General features: G+C 41.5%; 1 protein-coding gene and 1 long non-coding RNA gene across 2 annotated transcripts in view; one reads left to right on the forward strand and one right to left on the reverse strand.

Moving 5' to 3' along the window:
- ADARB2 (adenosine deaminase RNA specific B2 (inactive)) overlaps positions 1-1,983 on the reverse strand; it is a 463,608-nt gene extending 461,625 nt beyond the window's left edge. Inside the window, exon 1 of the mRNA XM_072153999.1 lies at positions 1,574-1,983. Within this exon, the coding sequence (XP_072010100.1) occupies positions 1,574-1,670 (97 nt within the window). The 5' untranslated portion in view covers positions 1,671-1,983. The remainder of the gene's footprint in view (positions 1-1,573) is intronic.
- On the forward strand, positions 1,128-5,251 carry LOC140133613 (uncharacterized). Its single transcript, XR_011855932.1, has 3 exons — positions 1,128-1,534; positions 1,607-1,695; positions 5,104-5,251. It is a non-coding gene; the product is annotated as an uncharacterized lncRNA (long non-coding RNA).
- Positions 5,252-13,277: the final 8,026 nt, after the last annotated feature.

Genomic DNA, 13,277 nt, shown 5'->3' on the forward strand with positions numbered 1-13,277 from the left:
GCGTGTTGAGTGTAATCCAGAAAAAGTAATCATCTTAACTAAAGAATGATGTTTACACCTGGAGTTGCTTCAAGGTAGAAGCATTTGATTAATTTGGAAATTCACCGTTTACGGAAAGACCCCTATTGGCTCTACGAATCGCCATAGTGATAGTTATTGAAGCCCGGTAGAGGTTATCAAAATCGGCAAGGTCACTCATGAATCTTTAGTGATAACCCCCATCATTCACGACTCAAATGAACTGATAATAATAATACTAATTGGTAATCATTGCTTCCTGACTGCACATTTTACTATTTATTATTTTTATAATTTTTTTTTTATTATTTTATTCTATCAAAGCAATTTTTTGCCCATTTATTTATCCCCCTCCTATATTAAAATCTCACTACTTCAAAGCTGGAAGGCAGCATGTTCTACCTTTTAAGCTGTCTGGCTTTATTGTTGGCTTGGAAACAAACAGAACAACTAATTGGTGTAAAAAAAACACACACACAATCAAATGAAATGAGCAGAAATAAATAATTTACCATTTGGGATTTTTTAGATTATGTCTGAATGAAGTTGTGAAGGAGCGGAGTTAAACAATTGACTTTGTTATAGCCGGTCACTCGATGGACGGCCCTAAATAGTGTCGGACTCTGTAATACACTCAGCGATACCTATTATTATTAGACTTATTATGCGTTTGACACTCGCTTTTGATCCAGATAACTGAAGTCGACGGTGTAAAAAAAAAAGTTGCGGAAAATTTTTTTTGGCTTCCAACTGAGCTTCTATCACTTTTTGGGCACAGGTGAGGGAAGTATAATTTTCAGACGCATACCATTATTGTAAAATCGCACCTTTTATTTTATTTATAACAGCAATAGAGCAGTCAAATAAGTGCTAAATTATACATTTTCACAAGTCGATCTTGTTTCCAAAATACTTTCAACAGTACAGTAGGTGTTTTAACCCTTTCTAGGATGATGATACCCTAGACAAGAACAAGTCCACCAGCTTTGGGCCTCAAGACTGAGACCCGGACACTTTGGATGATGTCTAGGTGACCACTTTGTGTTTGTTTACTATAAACATTGTATCTTTTTTATATACAGATCACTTTTATACACACTATACTTTGTTTTGCTCGGTTGACTTCGGCTCTCACCGTCCATCTTCACAATTTACAACAACTTTCATGACCTTCACAACCAATTTCCCTCGCTATACTCCAGCATTAACCTCCAATAACTCAAATAGGTCAAAAAGCTGAAAATGCCATAAAACACATAAAGCACAAGTACCAATCCATTGTGACTAGAGACTGAGTTTACTCTCCCCGGAAAGCATGAGGCATTCCTACCCTTAGACTTGCTGCTGTTAGAAACTGGCAGAGATCATGTGCTAAATATCTGTGACAAGAGGAAACAAAGCTACAGACATGCTAATGATTCTCATCGGGGAGGCAATGAGGGAAGCTGAAGAACATGCAGTAGGACATTGATCTCTACAAACAGAAGGAGAGAAGAGCCACAGCTCCCAGAATCAGGTAGCGTAACATAATAATGTATATAATGTTGCTTCTTACCTTTCCTCTTAGATCTCCTTCTTCTCCTCTTAGACTTGAATTTGAGTTGACTACTTGGACAAGCTGAGGTCCTGCTGCTGCCCAGAACTGAAGCCATGGATGGGGGTGCAGCTAAGTGCAAGGTTTGTAGAATAGTCACCAATTTGCCTCTGCTGATGGGATTTCAGTGCTTGCCTGGTATATACCTCTGGAGCTGCTGATGTATCCTGCTGGATTTTGTTCTGGCATGTAGACACTTGCTATTAGCTGTGTTAAGTGTCTTTTATCTTCTGCTGTTGGAGCTGCTGGATCAGCTCTCACTATAAGGCTTGTCTTCCTCTTAGCAGGGGCTGCGAATGCTCTGAATCTACTTTTTTTGCACCTCTGCTAGTCGTTTGGCACAAGCCACTTTGAAGCCAATCATGCAGGGAGCCTGTCTATTTGCTCTGGCAAAGTCTAATTAGATCCAATCAGAACTGTCTCCTGGCTCTGACATCACACCATCATCAGTCCTCTCTCACTGTATCCCCCCTTGTCAGCTTGCAAATTCAGCTCCCATTTGGGCTGATGGATACGCTTAGGACCTGATAGAAAGGGAAAAAAAAGCTGCTCTGTAGGGGCTAGGAACATACTGCCGGTAGAAGCCTTGGGGCATCTTGAAGAATGCAAGGCTATAAAAGCTAACGTTACGCCGGTGGACCCTGCTTGCAACTAGTTCTTGGGGCAAAGAGTTTTTTATTAACTACTTAGGTCTCTGATATTGTAGATTGTGTCTGTTTCCAAGGAAGGTTTCAGACAAGTATATGATTATATAGAGAGAGAAGGAATAAGGGGAAGACAAGTGCAGATCTCTGATGAAGTGTGTGATTCATAGTGAGTGAATGGAAACCGAGGCTTCGTCTGCTTTTGTTACAATATGATACGATTTCTTCCTTTGTCTACTTTATTATATACAGGCAGTCCCTGGGTTATGTACAAGATACGTTCCATAGGTTTGTTCTTAAGTTGAAATTGTATGTAAGTCGGAACAGTGTACTTTATAATTGTACGTCCAGACAAAAAAAAAAATTTTGTCCCTGTGACAATTGGATTTTCAAAATTTTTTGCTGTAATGGGACCAAGGATTATCAATAAAGCTTCATTACAGAAACCTTACAGCTGATCATTGCAGTCCAGAGAGCTTCACCAGAGGTCACAGTGGGCAGAGGGGTCCGTCTGTAAATAGGGGTCGTCTGTAAGTAGGGTGTCTTTAAGTAGGGACCGCCTGTACTTATAGTGTGTGTACGGCTTATCAGACAAGTGCGAAGGCCAATATGGTGGACGGCACAGGCGAACGACATGATAGAAGAAGTTGAATAACAATGATCGTTCTGTGGCGCCTGCACATTCCGTAGCGGTGTACAATCACACAACATGGAAACAAATCCTAAGGAAGAATCATCAAAGCAGAAGCTAAATTGACACAATTATTCCTTCACATCAAAATATATATATTTTTTGCTAATATTTTTTGGTTGACGTAGAAAGATTTTTACAATATAAGATCAATTTTGTCGCAGATCTATAGTTCAGAACATTAATCTGCTCTTAAAGGAAATCTTCATGTATATGGGCATCTATGCCAGATAAATATCTAGTATATAAAGGTGACGATGGGGCAGATTTATCTTAGCCTGATACACCTTTTTTGGTTGTGCTTTAGGGATTTTTTGAGTAGTTCGGGGTATTTGTGCTATTTTTGGTGCCTTTTTACAGCAGTTCGACGGAGTTCGCCGTGTAGTAGCTTCCTGGTTTGCGCCTAATTTCTCCTGCTTCCAGATGTTTGCGCCTTATTTAACATTGATTTACGCCTATATAGGTGCATAAAATTGCACAATAACACGCCAATTCTAACCATGCTTAGTAAAGGCAAAGGTGTGCTTTGCGCAAAAAAAACCCAAAAAACACCTTTTTTCAAATTTGCGCTAATAAGGCAAAAAAAAAAAAAAACGGCATTTGACAAAGAGCCAAAACGACAAAGACAAATGAGGTGCAAAAAATAGACTCACAAAAGGTGCAAAAAGAGCCCAAAGGGGAAGGGAAAAAAAGATAAATGACCCCCTATTTATCTATCTGTTTTCCTTGTCATTGCTTAACCCCATTTTGTAACAGATGTAGCAGAGACGGATTTGCATTTTAACCCTTTGAGTTTTAATCTACTTGTGCGTAGAAGTTGATGGAGTTATAACAACAGATTTTTTTTTTAATTTTTAAAAAATTCACATAACAATATCCCTATTATTACTTAAACCTGGTGACAAAGTCATCTTCATCTTTTTGAATTATTAGTTGATATAAATAGGAAAATCAGAATGTAGCTGCCAAACCGGTAAATGTTAACCAATTCATGCCCTGAGGTCATAATTCTGTAATCTAAAAATGTTTTTGTGGTCCATAAAAAAACAGAAAAAAGAAGGAATCTAATTTTCGCTGGGAAAAAAGAAACATAATTGCTAAAAGGTACCAATAAAAATGAGACATCATATAGGGATTGTATGTAGTTTGTAACTGTAAAGTGTTAGGGCACATCCACAAAAAAATATATGTAGGTTTTACTGGCATTGAATCTGGAGGTGAACCTGGACCAAAGTTCAAGCTTATTTATTACAATCTATTCCTACTTTGCAGTAATGGAAATCTACTATCAAAATCCATCATAATAAACAAGGGACACTTACTCCTAGATCCAGGCACTGGATGGTAGTCATTTTGTTATATTTGTTATCCATGGCCTCCTTCTTCTAAAAATCACCTTTTAAAATTATACTAATAAGTCTCAAAGGTTCCTAGAAGTGTTACCAGAGCACCTCCTTGCTGCAGATTCACAAGCTGTTACACTGTCTAACCCCCCCCTGCTCCCTCAACACTTCCCACCTCCCCCTGCCTGATGTAATCTCATGGCAGCAGATGAAGTGCTACTGTACAGTGTAACAGGTGATAATTGCAGGTGTGTGAATAACAACTTGGGTTCCTATTGAATTTGCTTAAATTTGCATAGCTAAAAAACTACATGGACATGCGCTAGAACACTACAAACTTTGCTCCTGCGATTTCGCATCTAAACATTGTCAGTGTTTCATTCTCTTTAAGCCTTGTGCTTACTGGGGCATATTTTCTAAAACAACACACATTCTTTAACTGCACCCAAGTTTAAGACCACTAAAAGCAGAAAAATGCTCCAGAATGTTAGCAAATTTGCATATTTTTTTTTGCAATGTAAGCCCCACCCTTTTCCAATGTAGCCGCTCCCCTTTACAGGTCACAACCCTTTTGTCGTATATGTAAGCACCCATTAGTATACCTTACAAAAGATTTTGTAAGTGAATCTATTCGTTAGTGTGTAGATTCGTTAAAAATCTTTCAGGAATCGAATCAGAATCTTTGGACGGCAGATAACTTTGGCTCTCATTCATCCCAGAGCTTATGGAGGACAGGACCAGGAAGGGGAAGATTATAAAATTCTATAAAAATTAATCAAATGAAATTTATTATGAAAAATCTGTGTTTTACAGGTCTAGAGGGGGTCATATAGAAATTCCCCTAACAGTTGGAGCAACATCGGATCAGACCGTTTCATTCGATTTCGTCCGGAAACAAATCTTTTGAAAAAGGTCGAACATTGTACTATAACAATAATAAACAAAAAATATCTGAAAATAGTAGGTGGAATCATTATTAGATCTGGCAGGTTTAAAGGAAATTAACCAGTGAAAAACAAATAAAAACCCTACAAATACTCACCTCTGCTCCTCTTCAACTTGATCCTGGCGCTGTTCTCAGCTATTATTGACACGCTGGGATAGCCTAGAAAAGAAATTTATAATTAGCAGTACAGAGCAAGGGACAAAATGTCCCATGCTCGGGGCTGCTAATTATGCACGCCCCCGCACTTCCCTCTCCCATGCTGGGAGCATGGGAGAATGAGGTGACGTCACACAAGAGGCTTAAATTAAGATGGCGAGGGAGTGCATAATTAGTAGCCCGGAGCACCAGACATCTTCTCCCAGTGTTCTGTGCTGCTAATTATAATTTTTTTTTCTAGGTGATCCCTGTCAAAGGCTAGCGGAGGACAGCATCGGGATGAAGATGAAGAGGAGCAGAGATGAGTATTTCTAGGGGGGGTTACTGGTTGATTTCCTGTAAACTGTATTACACAGCTGACAACTGACAGAAACTGCTTTGGTTACTGCTGGCACTCAATATGGCAGTCAACCGCCACCTAAAAGGTTTGCTGTTGGGTGCTGCAATAATTAAATTCAGATCAGTGTCCCATTTAAAGGCTCCCATAGCTGTCATTAGTAATTCTATATTACAGTCTGTCTTAGACTTTAAAGAGGACCTGTCACCTGTAAAAATGGCACTAGGAGCTGCTTACTAAAGTAGGCTGCTCCCAGTGCTACAACAGATGTAGCAGTGTTACACTGCTAGCGTTATCGGAAACCTCTAATAACGGTAGCAGACACTACCGCGATATACACTAGAACCGTGCTGAAAGTGGTCCGGTGTATTCATGAGGGGGCGGGATTAGAGGACTATCGAGTGGGCAGGGCAGTCCAGGGAAGAGGCAGGGCCTCGGAAAGCCCCTCTCATGAATACACTGTCCCGGGGTCAAGTACCCTAGGGGGGCTGAAATGATAGTAATAATAGTTACTACAAATCATCCCATTTTCCTAGAACACAAATAATCAATCAAGTTCAATCAAGTAAAATCATAAATATATTAGGTATCGTCATGTCCCAAAATGTCTGATCTATTAAAATATGAAAACAAATTTTCCTTGGATGAAGCCTCCAATAAATATTCTAATAAAAAATGAACAAAATGTCACAGTATCAATGAAAACATCATCTCATCCTGCAAACACTGACGCCTTACACAGCCCAGTACACTGAAATATGAAAAAATCACGGGTGTCAGAATATGGAGATACAAAGCATTTTTTTATGCATGGTTAAACATTCTTTTAAAGATATTAAGACATTACTATACTATATACATTTTCTATCACAGTGAGCATACTGATCCAAAGAACAAAGGAGAGGTGTCATCTCGACCGCACATTGAAAGCCGTAAAAATAAAGCCCATCAGTATATGGCACAACTTTGGTTTTTTTCTGCCAATTCCACCAAATTGTGAATTTTTTTCCAGCTTCCCAGTACATGGTACAGAACATTAAATGGTTGCCCTAGAAATCTAAAAGTTACGACTTATGGAAGGCGAAGAGTGAAAAAACAAATATGCAAAAAAACCCCAAAAACTTGACAGTTAAGGGGCTAAAAAAGAGTAAGTAAGGTAAAATATTTACAATGTTCGGGGATCGTGTGATACATTGTGACTCCATATGTGACAGTAGCACCTGAAAGTGCTACTGTTCTAGCTCAACCATAATTGGAACATGGGGGGGGGGGGCTACTTGGTGGATATTATAGCCTTCTACTCAATCCTACTAATATCCTAATTGTATAAGGTCTGTCATAGTGACATTGTCCCTTTGTTGGGTCACTGACCTGGAAATAATAGGTTGATAATGACATCCGTGGAAGAAGACAGACATTTCCCCCTATTTAGCAGATTTCAATAGAACTCAACATCTGGGACATCACAGAATGGAAAAGATGGTTATACAGGCAGTCCCCGGGTTACATACAAGATAGGGTCTGTAGGTTTGTTCTTAAGTTGAATTTGTATGTAAGTCGGAACTGCATATTTTATCATTGTTATCTCAGACAGAACTTTTTTGGTCTCTGTGACAATTGGATTTAAAAATGTTGGGTTGTCATAAGAACCAATATTAACACTAAAAGCTTCATTACAGACACCTGTGATAACTGTTACAGCTGATTATTGTAGCTTAGGACTAAAGTACAATAAATTACCAACATCCAGAGGTCCGTTTGTAACTAGGGGTCGTATGTAAGTCGAGTGTTCTTAAGTAGGGGACCACCTGTACATTGACCAACGTGTAAGAAGTAAGTGTGGATGAAGTGCAAACATTTGGAATGGGCCCCTCTTACTATGGTGTAAGAATGAGGAGAACTGGAAGGCTCGGCCCCATCTGCACTGTGGCTTCTGTTTATAAGGCCATAACGCTGCGCCGCATCCACATCTGAATGACATTTGGCTGACGCTTAGACTTGAAAGCACCAATGCAGATGTAACGTGGTGAACAGACATACAGCGCGGCTTCTGAACCTTCCCCGTAAACTCTGTCTGACCCTATTATGTGATAGTTTGTTGTGTCAGGAAAGGGTTAATGTAATAAACACGTACAGACATAAAAACAGGCGTATACACATACTCAGCCACATAATGTGACCTAAAAACAGTGTTTGTCTCTCATTACAGGACTGAGATGGATTCTTCTTGCACCTGCTTCTCCCCTTCTTGAGTTCTACTTTTTGACCTTTTTCCTTCCCTTTTTATCTACTTTTCACTTTGATTAAATGAAATGTGCCATCAAAATCAAGCATGGTAAACCAGGGACACTTACTCATAGATTTGTTATCTATCTTTTAAAATAAATTTTTAAAATTTTTACCAGACCCCCCCTCAGTGCTATAGCTTCACAGGCTTTTACACTGTCTCAATCCCCCTCCTGTTCCCTCAGGAACTCTCCCCCTCTCTCTGTCTGCTGTAATCTTCCACAGTGGGAGGAGGAAAGTGCTCCTTCACAGTGTAACATGATAATGTGAAGCCACACCACTGGGGGGCGCTGGTAACACCCATAAGAGCCCGTGGATTACCTGGATCTATGAGTAAATTTTTCTGGTTTATCTTCTTGATTTTGATTGATAATTTCCTTTGGACATTAAAAACACAAAAATGTTCCAGAAGTTTTTGCATCCCATTCATTTTAAGAAAGTTTCCGTGCACAGTTCCCCAGAAGAGACTAGAGGGGGATGGGAATTTGCTGCTGTTTCACATTTAAATTTGAATTTTAAGGTGGAAAATGCAAAAAATTTAGTGTGAACATGTCTGTAGAGAAAGAAATGAGAACTTTAAGAAGCATTGTCCCGGGTGCCTCTGTGACCTCCCTCCCGGGTCGCAGGGGCACCCGTGCCGCGCTTCATGGCTTCCCCGGTCCCCCAGCTTCTTACTTACCCCGTCCCGTTCCCACGCCAACTCCGGCAGCACGGCGCACGCATCCCCGCCTCCTAGGGCGCGCGCACCACCTTCGGCAAATTTAAAGGTCCAGCGCGCCACTAATTGGTGCTGGCCAATTTCACTAAAACTACTTAAGCCTGCCTCTTCCTGTATCTCTTGCCGGATCTTTATGCCTCACAGCCTGAGAGAAAGCTTTTCTGCGATTAGCCTGCGTTCCTGTGTCTCCTGCATTCTTGTGTCGCCTGCGTTCCTGTGTCCCTCCGTGTTCCTGTGTTACCTGAGCTCCTCCGTGTTTCCGTGTACCAGTGATCCTCCGTGCTGCTGTTCTGTGTTCCCATACCCCTCTGCTTGGACCTCCTGTTGCTGACCCCGGATTGAACCCTGACGTTGCATCTCTGGCCCTGTGCCTGGACTTTGACCACGAGATTGATTGCCGTTCTTGTACCTCAACCTTGGCCGCCACTGCAGACAAGTGACGCCTGAGGAACGACCTGGTGGTACCACGCCACAGCCTGTCTAACCCGCTTTGCGGCGGGCTCTGGTGAAAACCGGGTACCACGTAGACTCCGGTCCCAGGTAGTGGCTTGAGTCATCGTCTGCAGTGGTCTGGTGGATCCACTACCCGCAAGCCTGACAAGCATGGGCTCACAATGTTGTGTAATGTCCTTTAAAGTAGATATTAAAGTTGAAGATGTGGGTGTCCACCCAAACCTGAACTGCTATATTATTTGTCTTCTACAGAAGGGACATATTTTGTCAGAGATATTAAACTACAACCATCCAGGGGCAGATTAAGATTGCCACGGGCCCTGGGCAATAGTTTGACAATCACTGCCTATATACAGTGCCATCACCAAGCTTCCTAATCCTTTCATCCAGCATTCAGTTACCAAGTTTGAAGACCCTAAGAAGACCTTCAGAGGTCCTGGAAAGAATCTTCTATAGTTGTTTCTTTGACACACATGTATAAGAATTGCAGGGTTGGAGGACCCTTTATTATTTTTTTGCACATTATAAAACATTGGTGGTTAGGTCCTTAGGCTGCTGCTAAAACCTCAGTTTTTATGATGCGCTACTACACCCGTCATTAGTTCCAACCCTGAGCAGCAGCTGACGATGCTAAACAGAAGATTCAGGGGGTTGTTTCAACTTGCTCATGAGAGTATGACTGGTCGAAATCCACTGGTCTTACTGGATTTCACCTTGCACCGAGCTGCAGCACAGCCCCTCAAATTGCTATGCAGGCTTCTAGTTGGGCATTACAGCTTTCACTAAAAGTAGGAGGGAGAAGCTATGAAGCAGCTCAATGCATAGATTGCTTCCATGTGAAGGATCCTTCTAGAATGTTTAAAAAATTTTGTTCCAGAAACTTGTCTATTACTAAAATTCTGCAAAGTATTATTAAACTCTTTGCCCTGCCTCCTACCTTCTGCACGGTCAAGAATGGCGATAGATTCCTGTCAGGCTTCTGGGGCAGTGAACCTCCTGGACCACCGCGGACAATGACACAGGCCGACACCTGGGACCGGAATCTAAGTGGCACCTGGTCTTCACAAGAGCCCGCCGCAAAGCAGGTGGGCCTTGCTGGGGCGTGGTACCACCAGGTCGTTCCACAGGTGCGACTAGTCCGCAGTGGCAGCCAAGGTTGAGGTACAGAATCAGCAGGCATTCTCGTAGTCGGGGACAGGCAGTTGGTCAAGGCAGGCGGCAATGGATCAAAGTCAGGAACGGAGCAAGAGGTTAAGGCTGGCAGCGGAGGAGCGAAGTCAAGAACAGGTCCGGGGTCACAACAGGAAATCAAAACACAAGTACGAGACACAGGAAACAGCTTTCTCATCAGCAATAGCATGAAGATCTCGTGGCGAATGCTGGGAGAAGACAGCCTTTGTGGGAATCTGCAAGTGCCAAAAAGTGCGTGCCGTAAGTAGCGGGGACGCGCACGCTGACTAGCTGGGACGGGAACGTGGAGAGGTAAGTGAGGTCCGGGGGAACGGGAAGGGGACGGCACACAGAGAGGGGCACTGTTGCGCCTGTGATCCGAGATGGGAATTGCTGGGGCACCCATGATGATTCCCATCGAATGTCAATGTTTGCAGTCGTTTTTGTTCTTTCAGAACATCTTTACATAAATTTATTTGGTAAAGAGCCTTAATTAAGAAAAAACTACAAGTTTGAACTGCTTCGATGCATATGCATATGTGTTTCCGTGGTTACAGATTACAAACAATCCTTGTGCATAATCTGATCCGGCGTTCACGTGTGACTGCTCTATCGGCCTCCTCCTCTATTAGCTGTAGGTTAGCAAGAATAGGGGAAGGTGGAAGAGGATAATGCTAAATCCCAGTGTAATAAATTCTTTGAAATTTTCCATGGAATTTTTTCCCATAACTCCACTTGGGTTATATTCAGATTTTGTGGTTGATTGTGTCCTTTGTTTATTTGTCTCACATTTAATACCATACATTACAAATTATAAAATCTGCACTGAAAACGTCCTAATTTTACATTACATAAAACGTGCACTGCAGATTACAAAAATCTTCTACTTGATCATATTTATGGAAAAAGAGATCTGCACAGGAGATAGTAAATATGAATTAATTATCAATTTATGAAGTTACACATTTTTCTTAATCTAAGAATGATTAAATGTAAAATTTGGAAATATAAACTTGTACTTTATCATATTCTACAAAAAGATCATAATCTGTTTTATTTCTGGCTTCTTTTATAGAAATTACCGCACAACTACTTATGACATGACCTCTCACCTCTCCCTACCATGTGTTGGCTTCCTTCCTTCCGCCCACCACTGACCCCTGGACCATTTTCAAACTTGCCGTGTAAAGTGGCAGAAAGCCTATTGTGAATCTGTTTGCACCAATCAGTAAATATTTTGTATGACATAAGGTACCCCCCCCCCCCCTATGGGAAAGTGACTGAGCAGTTAGATACTTTTTTCTATATTGTTCTTCAAAAGTGCCTGCTGTGGTTTTCTATGCTTGACCTCTTGGGTTACTTAGTTTTGAACTTACTCCCTCTATCGTAGTGTTGAGTGGACCAGAACCACCAAGTTCATTCACAAGTTCTGGTCTGCATTCAGGTGACATGGTGACGTGCAACTCAACAAAGATACTTGGTGCTACCTGGTGATTCCCTGTAGTTCTGTCCAGTCCATAAGTCCTGTATGGGGTATAAAAATTTCAAACCAGGGGAAACACCCTTAGGGTACATTCACGCTGGAGAGGAGGAGGGGTGGCCCCTCGCCTCTCCATAGGAAAGCTAGTGGCCAGCGCCAGAAGGTGGCAAAATATAGGACATGTGACGGTGCGGTGAGACAATGTGTGCGCACTGCATGGTGACAGGGTGGCATAGTTGTCAATGGGGACCAAAATGCGGCCGCAAATCGGATATCAGTCCCCATTACGTTCATGGGAATGAGCCCTTAGGAGTAGCTCAAAGTCAAACCCATTCTGTGGCACGGCGGGCTCACCACGCACTCCGCATTTCAGTAAAATGTTAATTCATATAGCCTCTAAATCCTAAGTGTTCTCCAAAATCCCAAAGTCTCATATTTGAGATAAGTTCTTCTGTTTTCAAAATAATAAGAAAAATAAGTCGTCTTTCACACAATTTCTTCATTCATACGCTCGTCATCAACCCCTACTATGGTTATCCTGCTACTTAAAGCCACCATCAAGTTTAATAATTTTGATGAAAAGCCTTGTGTGTTGGTTACGTGACTTGTGACTCAGCGTCTTGTTCAGAAAGGGCTCCCACTCCCTCTTTACACTGCGAAGAAAAACAGCCTCTGACAGGGACTAAATCCACAATGAGAACATTTTAAAGACGTGCCGTAACATCGTGGTATCAAAGTATTTCCTCTACACCGGCTTGTGGTTTTTAATAGGCATTGAAGACTGTTAGAGCAAGAGTCGGGGAAGGCGTACATTATGGCTGCGCGCGTATGTAGAGCTATTGATCTTAAGCCATCATCTCATCTTTTTCTCTTTTCCTGCCATCAAGGAGTTCACGCGCTCCGTCAGACTGGTCAAATGTGTAGAATCTGACTAACAACTTTATTATATCTGACACAGCCACAAGAAGGACAGAAAAATCTTTCATAGGTTTTTCAAGTATCAATAGTGCACACCAATATCCTGGGGGATTTGTGCTGTATCAATGTCCAATCCACTAGCTTTTTCTTTTTTATTAGATATTTTATATTATCAGATATTTTTATCAGATATTTGTTTGTGAAAAATGTATTATGTTATTTTTACAAATTTTTAAAGGACACCTACCATCAGTTTTTCTTACAGTAGAGTAGTCCTACGAAGCATTTCTTGAGAAACCAAGCTCCTCTGGACTTCTCTATATGCCCCAATTGTGGCAATAAAGAGTTATAAAATTATGCTAATCAGAGCCCTTATTTTATAACTTATTCACTCTCCTGTTCCACTAAATGTCCTGCCTGGTCCCAATCTTCTGCTAGTTGGTGTTCTTCCTGTCCCTGCTGAGGTGACATTTTACGATTGCAGCTAATAATTTCCAGTCGGGGGGGAGGCGGGGGGCTTTGT

This window comes from Engystomops pustulosus, chromosome 5, assembly GCF_040894005.1.
Source record: "Engystomops pustulosus chromosome 5, aEngPut4.maternal, whole genome shotgun sequence".
Taxonomy (NCBI): domain Eukaryota; kingdom Metazoa; phylum Chordata; class Amphibia; order Anura; family Leptodactylidae; genus Engystomops; species Engystomops pustulosus.